This window comes from Peromyscus eremicus, chromosome 11 (assembly GCF_949786415.1).
Source record: "Peromyscus eremicus chromosome 11, PerEre_H2_v1, whole genome shotgun sequence".
Taxonomy (NCBI): Eukaryota; Metazoa; Chordata; class Mammalia; order Rodentia; family Cricetidae; genus Peromyscus; species Peromyscus eremicus.
Window position 1 is genome coordinate 73,414,020 of NC_081427.1, and position 12,941 is coordinate 73,426,960.

General features: G+C 41.9%; 1 protein-coding gene across 1 annotated transcript in view; it reads right to left on the reverse strand.

Annotated features, from left to right (window-relative positions):
- Kiaa0825 (KIAA0825 ortholog) overlaps window positions 1-12,941 on the reverse strand; it is a 385,021-nt gene that overhangs the window by 284,533 nt on the left and 87,547 nt on the right. Inside the window, exon 11 of the mRNA XM_059276577.1 lies at window positions 11,977-12,087. Within this exon, the coding sequence (XP_059132560.1) occupies window positions 11,977-12,087 (111 nt within the window). The remainder of the gene's footprint in view (window positions 1-11,976; window positions 12,088-12,941) is intronic.

The window sequence follows — 12,941 nt, forward strand, 5'->3', positions numbered from 1 at the left end:
CATCCTCATGCCTATGTATGTAGTGCTGGGAATTACTTTGCAGCTTTGTGCATGCTAGGCAAAAACTGTACTAATTACGCTCTCTAGCACTTCTCTACGGGTTTTAACTCCCTGGCATTATATCCAACATGGTTTAACAATTAGAGAAATTCTGGTTGTATGCATCCTTTCCCCTGTGGTCCAAGTAGCATGAACCAAGAGCTGAAGACAAGAAAAAGTGGATTCATTAGCAAGTGCTTTCAAGGTTAATTAATTTTAATTTTGAAAACACGTAACAGTTGAAACATGAGTTGAGGAGTCTCTCTAAAGTCCTAATCGAGCCCTGAGTCAGTAGAATACTGTATTCCTGACAGCACAGAGTCACTGGCCATCCCTTGTAGGAGCCACTATCTCTCTGGCGTCAAGGGTTATTATCAGTACCTGACCCCCAGATGAGACCCTATGACTGGTAGTCCCAGAAAGGTTTCTTTTAACATCATACTTCTGATAAGTGTGGACAGCCAGTGGGAAAGCAGTTCAATTTTCTTTCCACTTCATCACCGCTGTAGTAGATCCTTTTAACATGTTGCGATGATTGATAAAGTCTGCCACTTACTGAAACCAATAGCTCTTCACTGACTGGTTGTTCTGAGTGACTGCTGGGTGGATATTTAATGTGAGGACTGGCTTGGAGGCACGTTAGCTCATTTAACTCTCATAAGCCTCCCATGAGAATATCCTGGAAGGTAAGGGAAGAAGATTTTTTTTTTGAAAGAGGAAATAAACAGTAGTTTTGCATGGAATGTCTAAGTAGATCAATAAAATTATAGAATATTTATGTCTCAATGCTGTGGGATGTTCTGTACGGCAAATGTGTTGCTAATTAGTCAATAAATAAAACACTGATTGGCCATTGGCTAGGCAGGAAGTGTAGGCGGGACAAGGAAGAGAATAAAGCTGGGAAGAGGAAGGCTGAGTCAGAGAGACACTGCCAGCCGCCACAATGAGAAACAGCATGTGAAGATGCCGGTAAGCCACGAGCCATGTGGCAAGGTATAGATTAATGGAAATGGATTAATTTAAGCTGTAAGAAAAGTTAGCAAGAAGCCTGCCACTGTCATACAGTTTGCAACCAATATAAGTCTCTGTGTTTACTTGGTCGGGTCTGAGTGGCTGTGGGACTGGCGGGTGAGAGAGATTTGTCCTGACTGTGGGCCAGACAGGAAAACTCTAGCTACGTCTCAACTTCCTCCTCAAAACATAAAATGAAATGGAAGCTCACATGGGTTAATTCACTTTCCAAGATCACAAAACCAAACAAGCATAGAACACACTTTCATTTATTGAGGTTGTCTGTATGATCACAGTGTAATCTCAATTTTGGTGCTTTTCATATAATACTTTTAAGTCATAATAGAATAAGCCTTAAGATACCTCTCTGTCTGTTTATCCATCCATCCACCCATCCTTCCATCCATCTGAAATTCCTAGTTCAGCTGATATTTTTAGTTCTTTTAATAACGGCCTGATTCACAGATACTGACTTTGACCTTGAAAATCCTTTCAAAGACACAGCCATTTGTCCATCATTCTCTGGAATGGCTACACAGCAGTCCCAAGCTGCTCCCCGCTGGCTCTGCTTGTACTTGGCATCTCAGAGTACAGACTCTCTCAGCTCTGTTACTCAGGGCTGTGTAGCAGCTTGCCAGCAATAGCTAGGAGACTCTTAAAATATTTTATATCGAAATATACTTACATCATAGCACCCATCCCTTTCCTAGGAGGCAATTTTTGTCCTCTTCTCTAGATGGTATCTCCTGAGGATACTAGAAATAACCAACTCATCAAAATCACACTTTCCATACCTAAGATCTACCACTCATATAAAATGTTAGAAATAGTCCATATTTCAAATAGTTCACTACTTGGAACTAATCTGCTAATTCATTCATTCATTCAAATAATATATATTTGCTGACTTCTAGACCAGAGAGACAGAAGAATATGCAACAGAGGAAAGTCAAACTAAGATACAGCAAAAAACCAAAACAAAAAACAAAACAAAACAAAAAAACCCAAAAGAACAAAACAAAAAACCCAACAAAACAAAACAAAAAACCCTAATCTTTGGGGTTAATGAAAGGCTTCCCTACAAAGGTCATATCTGAGCTGAGCTATGAGGGTAAGCGGGTGTTCATTCACTAAATAAAGATGAAGCGGTGTTAGGGAACGGAAGAATGGTATGGCAAGAAACAGTGGGAAGGGCAATGTGTGAAGAGCAGAGTTCACACTGTGACGGTTGTCAGAGTTTGGAGATGTAGGAAAGACAGACTCATATGCTTGTGACTTTTCTAGACCATGCCGTGTGTGTGTGTGTGTGTGTGTGTGTGTGTGTGTGTGTGTGTACGTGTACATGTACATGTGTAGGGTACTCACTGAAAGGATTTAGGTCATAGGCATGAAATAATTAAGTTTGAGTTAGAAAAATTGGCTTGTATCGGATGGCCAAACACCCTAACTGTTGTGATAGAACTCTCATCCAATGTCTGATGGAAGCGGATGCAGAGATCCATGGCCAAACTCCAGGTGGAGCTCCAGGAGTCCAATCGGCACGCGAGAGAGAAGGGATTCTGTGAGCAAGAGATATTGAGACCATGATTGGAAAAAGCACAGGGACAAATAGCCAAACTAGTGGAAACACATGAACTGTGAACCAATAGCTGAGGAGCCCCCATGGAACTGGACTAGGCCCTCTGGATAAATGTGACAGTTGGTTAGCTTGAACTGTTTAGGAGGCATCCAGACAGTGGGACCAGGACCTGTCCTTGGTGCATGAGCTTTTTGAAACCTAGGGCCTATGCTGAGACACTTTGCTCAGCCTTGGTGTAGGGATGAGGGGACTGGACCTGCTCAACTGAATCTATCGGGCTGAGCTGAATCCCCAGGGGAGACCTTGCCTTGGAGGTGGGGGGAATGGGGAGTAGATTGGGGGGAGAAGGCAGGGGGTAGGAGGAGGGAGGACAGGGGAATCCATGGCTGATATGTAAAATTAAATTAATTATAAAAAAAAACAGGCTGGGCGGTGGTGGTGCACGCCTTTAATCCCAGCACTAAGGAGGAAGAGCCAGGCAGATCTCTGTGAGTTCGAGGCCAGCTGGGCTACAGAATGAGTTCCAGGAAAGGCGCAAAGCTACACAGAGAAACCGTTTCAAAAAAACCAAAAATAAAAAAATAAAAAAATGGCTTGGGTTTGAAAAAATTATGGCTACAGTTTAGAAAATAATGAAAATAAATGTCAACACATAAATTATAGAAAACTTGCACATTGGGGTCCAGGGCACTGTTCAGTGGGAGAGTGCTTGCCCAGCTCAGGCCAGGCTCAGCACCAGCAGGAAGAAGCAAGGCCAGGCTGTCACTGCAGTGATGGGGAAATGACGGTGGTTTGCACTAAAGTGAAGGAGGCTTCCTAGAGGGTAGATTGAAGGTTTAAGATTCTGGAGACCTAGAAATAGGGTGGGAATGTAGGCAGAAAGGAGGCTCTAGATGTCCACCTGGGAGTCAGCCTACACAACTGAGTGAGCTTACCATTAGCAAGACAAGGCCAGATGGAAGAGGATCAGTTGGGAAAGGACAGTGTCTGTAACCTCCAAACATAATCTTCAGGAAACTATTCATGGACATGGACATCTGTGAGACTATAGTCTTTGGAGAGACTCCAGCTGACTTCAACACAATGGAGTACAGAAGAAGTGTAGGAGACCACAGAGACCACAGCATTACTTTTTAAAAGTTACAGAGCAGAACACTGAAGATAATCAGTATTTCAGGGGCAGGTCTGGGTACATGATATAAAAAGAGACATAAAAGCAGAACAAGAAAGAAAGGAGGAAATTGGTGGAATATCTCAAGATGGAGGAAGCCAACAACAGTACTATGTGGTTGTCAAGTAGGTCCCCTTAAGTTAGGTTGTTGTATTCTTGTGTTGAGAAGGAATTTGGTCCAAATTTCCTTAACTGCCTCTTCCCTTACCTGTAACACACAGCATAATAGCTTACAGGGAGAAAGTCTGTGAAATACATTTATCAAAAAAGTGATTGGATATGAATTTACATAGTATCATAGAGTGAGGCCAAATATAACTTATATTTAGGTGGAAGATTGTCGGAACATGGTCAAAAGAACGACCGTGGGAAACAATGCCTTGGGGAACTGAGAGAGAGGCTCCAGGAAAAAAGGCAGAGGGCCTTTGACCTCAGGCCATTTTGTTCCCGGGATTGTTCTTGGATGTTTTCATGACTCCTGTGACAAACATGTACACGTATTTATAAGACATGTTTATTCTTTTGGACGTCAGAACACAGCTATAGAACCCAATCTGGTCAGTGTGCCCTGAATCTGGATATGCCCTTCTGCCTTGCTTTCCTGCTTTTCCAGATATAATCTACAGTATGTGGCAGGAAATTGTGTTTAAACTGGTCTGTCCTGAGAGAGTTCTTGGAAAGGGCTGCTCTGTTAACATTTAATATATGCTTATTGGTGTTTACTTACATGTTTTTCTGATCATATTTTTTCTGAACTCAAACAACCTTCTTTGGCTAATTGCTTTATTTGTTTTATTAGTGTATAAAAGGACACTGAAATTGAAGTAAAGTTGTCTACAGCATTAGACTGTAGGCCACCTCATTCTTCCAGGTCCAGCAGACAAGATCTGCTCAGGTTAGCTGAACAGTCAACAGATGATATATAAACATAAACAGTATTATCTTAAGTAAAAGCAAGTTCTCCGGCTGAGGAGAGACTAGCCTTGTATCACAGTATCGTGTGCTCAAAGAAGAAAATGAGAAGTAGCAGTGAATGCATGCTTCCTCACACTGATCATGCTACTCAGGTACAGAGTGGACTTGTGACCTACTTAGCTAAGGGAGACTTGAAAATTACTTGGAAGTATTCAAATAGTTTACTGAAGATCAAAGGTTAGGAAACACAAAAGCGTTAAAAGGAAACATACTATAAATTACTATGAGGGCACATCTGGAATCAACCACGACCCAAGCATCTGGGTACACCTGTGAGGAATTAGTCTCCACTGGGTCATTTAAGGTGGCAAGACCCATCCGAAGTCTGGGTCATATCTTATCATGACAGTTTGCATCAAAGGGCACAGAAGAAGGAAACATTTGCTTTTAGGCTGCTTGTCCTCTCTCACCGACAAGTTCATCTATCCTGCTGCTGAGACATTCCTTCACTGGCCTTGGAACCCACTTCTCCTAGAGTCCAACACGGACTTAAGATCAGCTGGGATACCCAGCTTCTTTAACCAAACATCATATTCTTGGTCTTTCTGTCAGGAGACAGGCATTGTTGGACTAGCCAGACCACAGCATATAAGAGCCATAATAAATCTCCTGTTAGTATACATAGATTCATTCTATCAGGTCTATTCCTCTCGAGAATCCTGACTACTACAATTACCAAGAGAATATTCTTTCTTAAATATTTATATGAAATCACTGTATATTAGCATGCTATTAGCTTGATAGTGATATACTGACCAGGTTCTTAAGTTTAATCTACTGTGAAACCAGTAACTTTTTCTAAGTCACCTACACTATTGGCCAGTACCATTGGTAGAGACCTTGAATGTAGTTTATTCTACTTAATACTTTGGAAATACATTAATTTTCCTAAATACAGGTCTTCAAAACTGTATTACCAGAGCCTGGGAGAGCATGGAAAGGTTTTCATTTTACTTATTATATACCTCATAGTAACCTTATAGACAATATAGATAAGTTTATTTTCTATGTAACTTTCAGAATTTTGACTGGTTTGTTTTAATTTCATGTCTTTCTTGCTCCTTTTCTTCCTTCTCATTTACATTTAATAATGTATCTTCAATATTTCTGAAAGCTGACTCAAATGTTTCCTGAAATAATATATAGGTACAAAATAAAGAGATGTTATATTCATTAAGATGTTGGATTGGCAAAATGGCTCAGCAGGTAAGGGAACTTGCCTCTCAGCCTGATGACCTGAGTCCAATCCCCAGGAATGCACATAATGGAGGAAAGAGAAAACTGACTCCCGAAAGTTATCTGACTTCCATAAGAATGTCGTAACATGTACCCTCCTCTGCACAATAAATATAAATAAATAAAAACTTTAATTACTATGAATTTCATAAAGTTAGCTATTTTAGCCACCTCATTTCTCAGTTTTCTCCTTTCTCATATGATAAACCTAACATGTTTTACTTTGCTATTGTCTAACTCATGTATTTCCCAGAATACGTTTGTTGCTAAGGTGATGAACACAGTTTTCATGAACAATTTGGGGTAAAAGAGAAGTAGTGATTGTAAGGATTCTGTCCTTAATTACGTCATCAGCCTGGGACAGCATCCCAGCCTAAAAAGCGGGTGGGCCCTCTGTGCGTCCCTCTCTTTCCTTTCTGCTCCTTCCTCCCTCCTCTCTCTCCCTCTCTTTTTCTCCCTCTCTGTCTCCCCCGCAATAAAGCTCTAAAAAGGTAACTATGGATTGTGATTTTTCCGATCAGCACTCTCCTCCACCAGCATAGCTGCTGCAGGCGGCGGCCAGCCACGAGCAGCACGCCATTTAACCAACATTGGTGCTGTGACTCAGATACACCACTGAACACTGAGGACCTGCTGTGACCACTGACACCTGCCGCCTCTTCCCCCATCCAGCAAGACCGCGAGACCACAAGCACACGTGCATCCCTCGCCGCCTCCGCTGGACCCCTACACAGCTACCGCTGCCGTCACCACAGTGAGTCTGCTGTTCTTGCGGCTGTAGTCTGAGCTATATTCTTTGCAATGGACACCCTGGGAGTTGTCCTTGGGCTGTACTGGCAACAGCAGGGACATTTTCGCTCCTGACGGGAAGGTCAATGCTGTCTAGGGTTCAACGGTGGACCAACTGCAGTACAGCCGCAGCCCTTCCCATCCCTTGATGAAGAGGACTCGTGACTTGAGCTGATTCGTAGATCTCTCTCCACTCTCGGGGACACCTGAGATTCTAGTCTGATCCCAGTTTGTTATTTTAATTTTTTATTTTTCTCTTGGCTACAGCCATGAGACAAAGGGGCAGATACATTTGCCACCTACATTGGCGGATAGGGGTGGGCACAGCGTAAACCTGGCCACATAATAGCATAAACCCGGCTGCATAACAGCGTCGTGGGAACTTCTGCCAGCGAACAGACAAATAAGAGTTACTTTATCTCCAAGCTTTTTGCTAAAGTTCTAAACCCTTCTCCTTCCCCACTTCTGTGTCTCCACGTGCAACCTTTTCTGTCTGACTTCCGCAGGCAGTGGGCAGGCTCAAATGGGCGGGCTTGGACGGTTTCTATGACTCTAGCCCTAACTCACCTTAACTCCACCCACTCATTCTCAAACTGCCTTGAGAGACACAGACAGGTCTGGAAGCGGCTAAGATCCATACAAATAAGTTTACAGTAGTCAGGATGGCTCTTAAGCCAAAATCAGCTTATAGCCTCAGACAAGTCTTCCAAAAGGATCGGTTTATGGTCTGCCCCCTGGCAGATCTTCCAAAAGCTGTCCTTAAGCCACCAATCATCAGGAAAAAAAAAATTCAGGACACAGAGTAAAATCCGTCTCTTGTTCCCCAGACCTCCCCGACTAAAACTTAAGCATCTGGAGAGCAAGGCTCCTGACCCCACAGGCAAGAAAGTCATCTGTGGCATTTAATGTGTGCCAGGGAAGAGATAAAAGCAGGAAAACTAAATTGCCAAGTGCTGGCACTCGCTGACTCCCAAAAGCTGTTGGGTCCCTGTTTTAAGTGAGGAAAAGGCCACGGGCTAGCGAATGCCCTGCCAGGCCATCAACAGCCTTGTTAAAAGTGCCACCTAGAAAGACAATGAGTCAGCTGACTGCCCCCAGGCACCAAGATGCATGGGTACATCAAGCTAAGACCTCCAGCAGACCTAGGCTTGGCTACAGACATGGCAGGGAACCCAGAACATAGCAGGGAAGCGATCCGTTTCTTTCCTTCTGGACACCAGAGCCACTGACTCAGTCCTGGGAGTTTGGGGATGTCACCTCTCCTTTATTCTTGGGTACAGAGGACAGCCTTACCACCTCATCAGATTTAATTGCACTTTCAGAGTTACTTAATGAAAAAAATATTTCCACCTAAAATAAGAGCTCATTGCTTCACTCCAGATCCACTGCCTGTGTTTCTCACATGCATGCAGACAGGGCCCTGATCTTTGCCTTGTCCCTAATTCCAAAAAATAAATTATCATGCACCACAAGTTTTTCTCTTCCCAGTTCCCTGTTCTAACTCACTGTTCAGCTAATGGTACAGGACCACCACAGAACCGGAATCCAGAGATCATCAAATAAAAAACTGAAACAGCTAAAAGCATCTTGTCAAACAAAAAGTTCCCAGCCACAGCCAAGAGGGATATGTGTCTCCAGAGCAAACGGATGACAGACAGCATTCCACAATGCCTGTCTGCCTTGGAAGACTCCCCTTCTCCATTCTCCATTCCCCCAGAGCCAACCGATGTCCAAGAGTCAGCTGGAAGCAGTTTTTGAGAGGAACGACGCCCCTAGTCCCATCTACCTGCTTTTTTTTTTATAATAAGGGAAAGTCTGGGATGTAAGGATTCGGTCCTTAATTACGTCATCAGCCTTCGACGGTGTCCCAGCCTAAAAAGCGGGTGGGCCCTCTGTGTGCCCCTCTCTTTCCTTTCTGCTCCTTCCTACCGTCTGCTCTCTCTCTCTCTCTCTCTCTCTCTCTCTCTCTCCCAATAAATCTCTAAAAAGGTAACCATGGCTGTGATTCTTCCAATCAGCACTCTCCTCCATCGGCATGGCCGCTGCAGGCGGCGCCCAGCCACGAGGAGCAGCGCCACAGCATAACCAACAGTGATAGCTAGCTTAAGCATGGGGAGTGGGTTGAAAGGGAGAGGTTTTTTGAGCCACATATTGCCGGTCTGGGACCCCCCAATTACCATACCTGGCAAATGCAAACCGATAATGATTTATTTTAGAATGGTTTTTCTTGCTGCCCAGATTATATCACTGTTCTAAACATGCTGGGCTGTAAGTCAGAGGCACCAAGCCTTTCTCAGCATATCATATGTCCCTAGTAAACAGTTGCCAGAATGTCAGGCATCGAGTGGGATTCAGGAAAGGGTGATCATATCATACTTTGCATGGAAATGCAGACAAGGGAATAAAGAACCCAAGGAGTTCCACAAGAAGAAACCACATGGATAAGGTCTAAAGTTGAGAATGAACAGCCAATACAAGTTAAACATGGCCAACTCTGAGGCATGTGTGAGGAGAGTGTGCTAACTGACAGGGAAAACTGGGGGTGCTTGGGAAACAGGGCACAGTAAACTGGGGGTAAAACAAGCTACTTTAGGGTTCTGGGGAGGAGAGGGACATAATGAAAACTGTTCTACATGTGTTAAATAATAGTAAAATGAACAAAATTCCCTATAGTGACTTGGAGAGGAAGGCTGGCTTTGAGAGGATTTTTGAGACGCTGTTTACTGGCCATGAAAAGGCCAGACAAGACTAAGGAATAAAAATAGGCAAATAAAGAGCTCAGAAGGTTCCATCTTTTAAGGGTTTATGAATGATGCTTGTGTATGCAGAATAAGGCAAGAAGGGAGGAAGGACAAGCCACTATCACAGTAGATAACTCAAGAAATGTGGGCATCTGGACATAAAATGTTGAGGGAAGGCAAACACTCAGCTAGAAATGCAGAGGTACAACAGTCTTGACAGAGGTTGTAAATTAAACCATGTGGACAAAGAACAATCAGAGAAAATGGGCTTGCTTTCTGCTTTCTTTAATTGTTTCATATTAATAAAGTATAATCGTATTCATTGTAAGAAATCTGGAAAATACAGGTAAAAATTAAAAATACTCGCAAACTCACCATAAGAGATAAAACCTAGAGAGCCTCCCCAGTCTACACCCTTCCAGTATTTGGGGGGGTTGTCTTTCATTTGCATTTTTTCTGTAATGCTCTGTGTATGGTAGAATTGTACAGGCCGGTGTTTCTCCATTCTATCCCACCTCCTAGTAACTGTTCCTTGCCCAGACACCAAGGCTTCTCTTACCCAGGAAGTTTAGGGGCAGCTGTAGATTAGCTCAGATTGCCCTTAGGGAGGAACACTGTAAACCAGCATGTGAGGGAACCATGCAAAGCTGAATAATCAAAAGCACACTTTACACAGTGAATAACTGACAGACTGTGCAGGGGAATTCTTCAGGAATGCCTGTTAACATCAACTCGGAATGGTTTTCCCTTTGAAAGGTGAAGATGCTCTTGCCAAGACCAACTACAAATGGAATGGGACTGAGATGTGGACCTGATCGCCAGCTTCTTTTTCTTCAGAAAGTTGCTACACACACTACTCAGCACCTTTCTCTCCACAAAGGAAGCACACGAGTTCTTACTTACTCAACAAAAGCTCACAGAGGGCTAAAAGATGGTCAGTGTAAGGCACCAAGTATCAGATGATTGTTGGCACCAGGTCTGTTACACACACTGCTTCAAAGGGGGCTGGATTGACTAACCACATACTAATTAATCTGCTCGCTCCAATTAACTATAAATCACAATGATTTCTAGAAGTTGTCAAATACCTTTAAAAACCAACCCTTTTATTGATTCCTTACTGGTCTATTGTTAGAACTCTCCTATATATGATTTTTCCAGTAATAGTATAGAACATTAAATTTTCAATTTTCTCTTATAAATCATATTTTAACAGCTATTTTACATATAAAACTTTGTTAGCATCTTCACTTCATTCCTTACAGTGGATTTCTAGAAGTGGATTTCCAAAAATGTTTTTAAGTTTTCAAAACAGGCTATTAACATGGTCCTAGAAAGCTGGCGCTGGACACCGTTTACACTGGGAACCAACAGCCACTTGGGACTGAATCCTTCTGTTAGCGTAACAGATCATTTAGCAACAGAAGCATGAATAAAGACACTTCATGTTTCATTTACATTTAAGTACAGAAAAAAAAGAGACACTAAATATAAAAATTAACTATTGCTGTGAGAAGTTCCCAGGCTCTAGCTGGGCTGAATTAAGCAGGACTGAAGGAAGTATTATAGAGTCTCACCCAATGGGGAATTGGTGGTTCCAAAGAGAAAAACAAATGTGCTGATGGTAGTGAGCAAATATGCTCATATGACTATGAAGATGTGAACACAGACAGGCGGTAACAGCATGCAGAGGACCTATATCGGTCAAGCCAAATGGGGTCCCAGCACTGAAAGGGGAGCGGACCCAAGGCCTAACCAATCTGTAATTGCTAATAATGTATTTCCAACATGAATCAAGACTCCTTCAGATCACCAATATCTCCTTTAGCTATTCATGATATTTTATTCTCAGGTACAAAGGAAAGGTATTTTTCCAATGATATATTCTACAAAGAATCAAACTGCCATGCTACATAATGCCACAAAATGTCATCAGATTTTCTTGGAAGTGCATTTTACACTGTAAATCCTTTTTCTGATTTTTAAGCGTTGTTAATTAAATAATAAAAATGAAAAATCTTGTTCATAATTATAAAAGTTACTCCTCCAAACTTGTACCTAAGATTCTGAGTCAAGTTAAATTGACTATCTAGTTGCTATCTATATTAGATAATTAGCTGCAGAACTGTCAAATCCCCAATCATAGATCAATAATGAATTTTTAAATGTCTAGGTAATTAGCTTAAAGAGAATGAAGTTCTCAAAATCCACCGTTTCCATTATATAACTAAAGTTAGGAGTTAGAGAAATTATTACGAGTGCTGTGTCTTTGATTCTTGGGCTTAAAAAATAAATCATGGAATTATCCTTCCCACTTACTTGATTACTGTTAAGTTCCTTTTGCAAGACTCCTTGATACCCATGATGTAAAGTTTCTGTTACATTTGTAAAAGAGTCACAGACTTATATACAGTGTGGCATTTGGAAGTTCTCACCTGAGTAAAGAAGGGTAGAACTGTGACATGCAGGAAACCCAGTGAAATGGTTGATTAAACAATGATGCTAAGGAATTTGAAGCTGAGTCATCCATACTGTGCTGAAAAGTCCTAGGGAAACAAAATTAATTATTTCAGAATATGCAGGAAACATTAACTATGGGGAGCACTGATATAACTTTAGAATTTTACTTAGTTTTCACAAGCCAATTTTTTTTTTTTTTTTTTTTTTGGTTTTTTCGAGACAGGGTTTCTCTGTGTAGCTTTGCGCCTTTTCCTGGAACTCACTTGGTAGCCCAGGCTGGCCTCGAACTCACAGAGATCCGCCTGGCTCGGCCTCCTGAGTGCTGGGATTAAAGGTGTGTGCCACCAACGCCCGGCCTCATAAGCCAATTTTTAATAGAAAGTGGTCTCATTTTATTGAGGACAATGCATCCACCAAAATGACAACAAATCTAATCCCCTCCTCAAAAGAAGAAGAAGAAGGAGAAGGAGGAGGTAGAGGAGGAGGAGGAGGAGGAGGAGGAGGAGGAGGAGGAGGAGGAGGAGAAGGAGAAGAAGAAGAAGAAGAAGAAGAAGAAGAAGAAGAAGAAGAAGAAGAAGAAGAAGTAGAAGAAGAAGAAGAAGAAGAAGAAGAAGAAGAAGAAGAAGAAGAAGAAGAAGAAGAAGAAGAAGTAGAAGAAGAAGAAGAAGAAGAAGAAGAAGAAGAAGAAGAAGAAGAAGAAAGGAAAAGGTAAATCCAAGAATCAAGAAATAGTATTTTAATGAGCCTTTGTAGAACAATCCTTACACAGGGAAGGTATAGTTATGTCATTATTATTTAATTTTAGAAATTCACACTAAAAAATTTGTCAAAGACAAATCCCACAGAAAGTGCAATGAATACAATCTATGTCTCTCAGAACGAGTATTCTTATATTTCACAGGATTCTTATCAACTCAATAAGTGTTAATATTTGTAATAT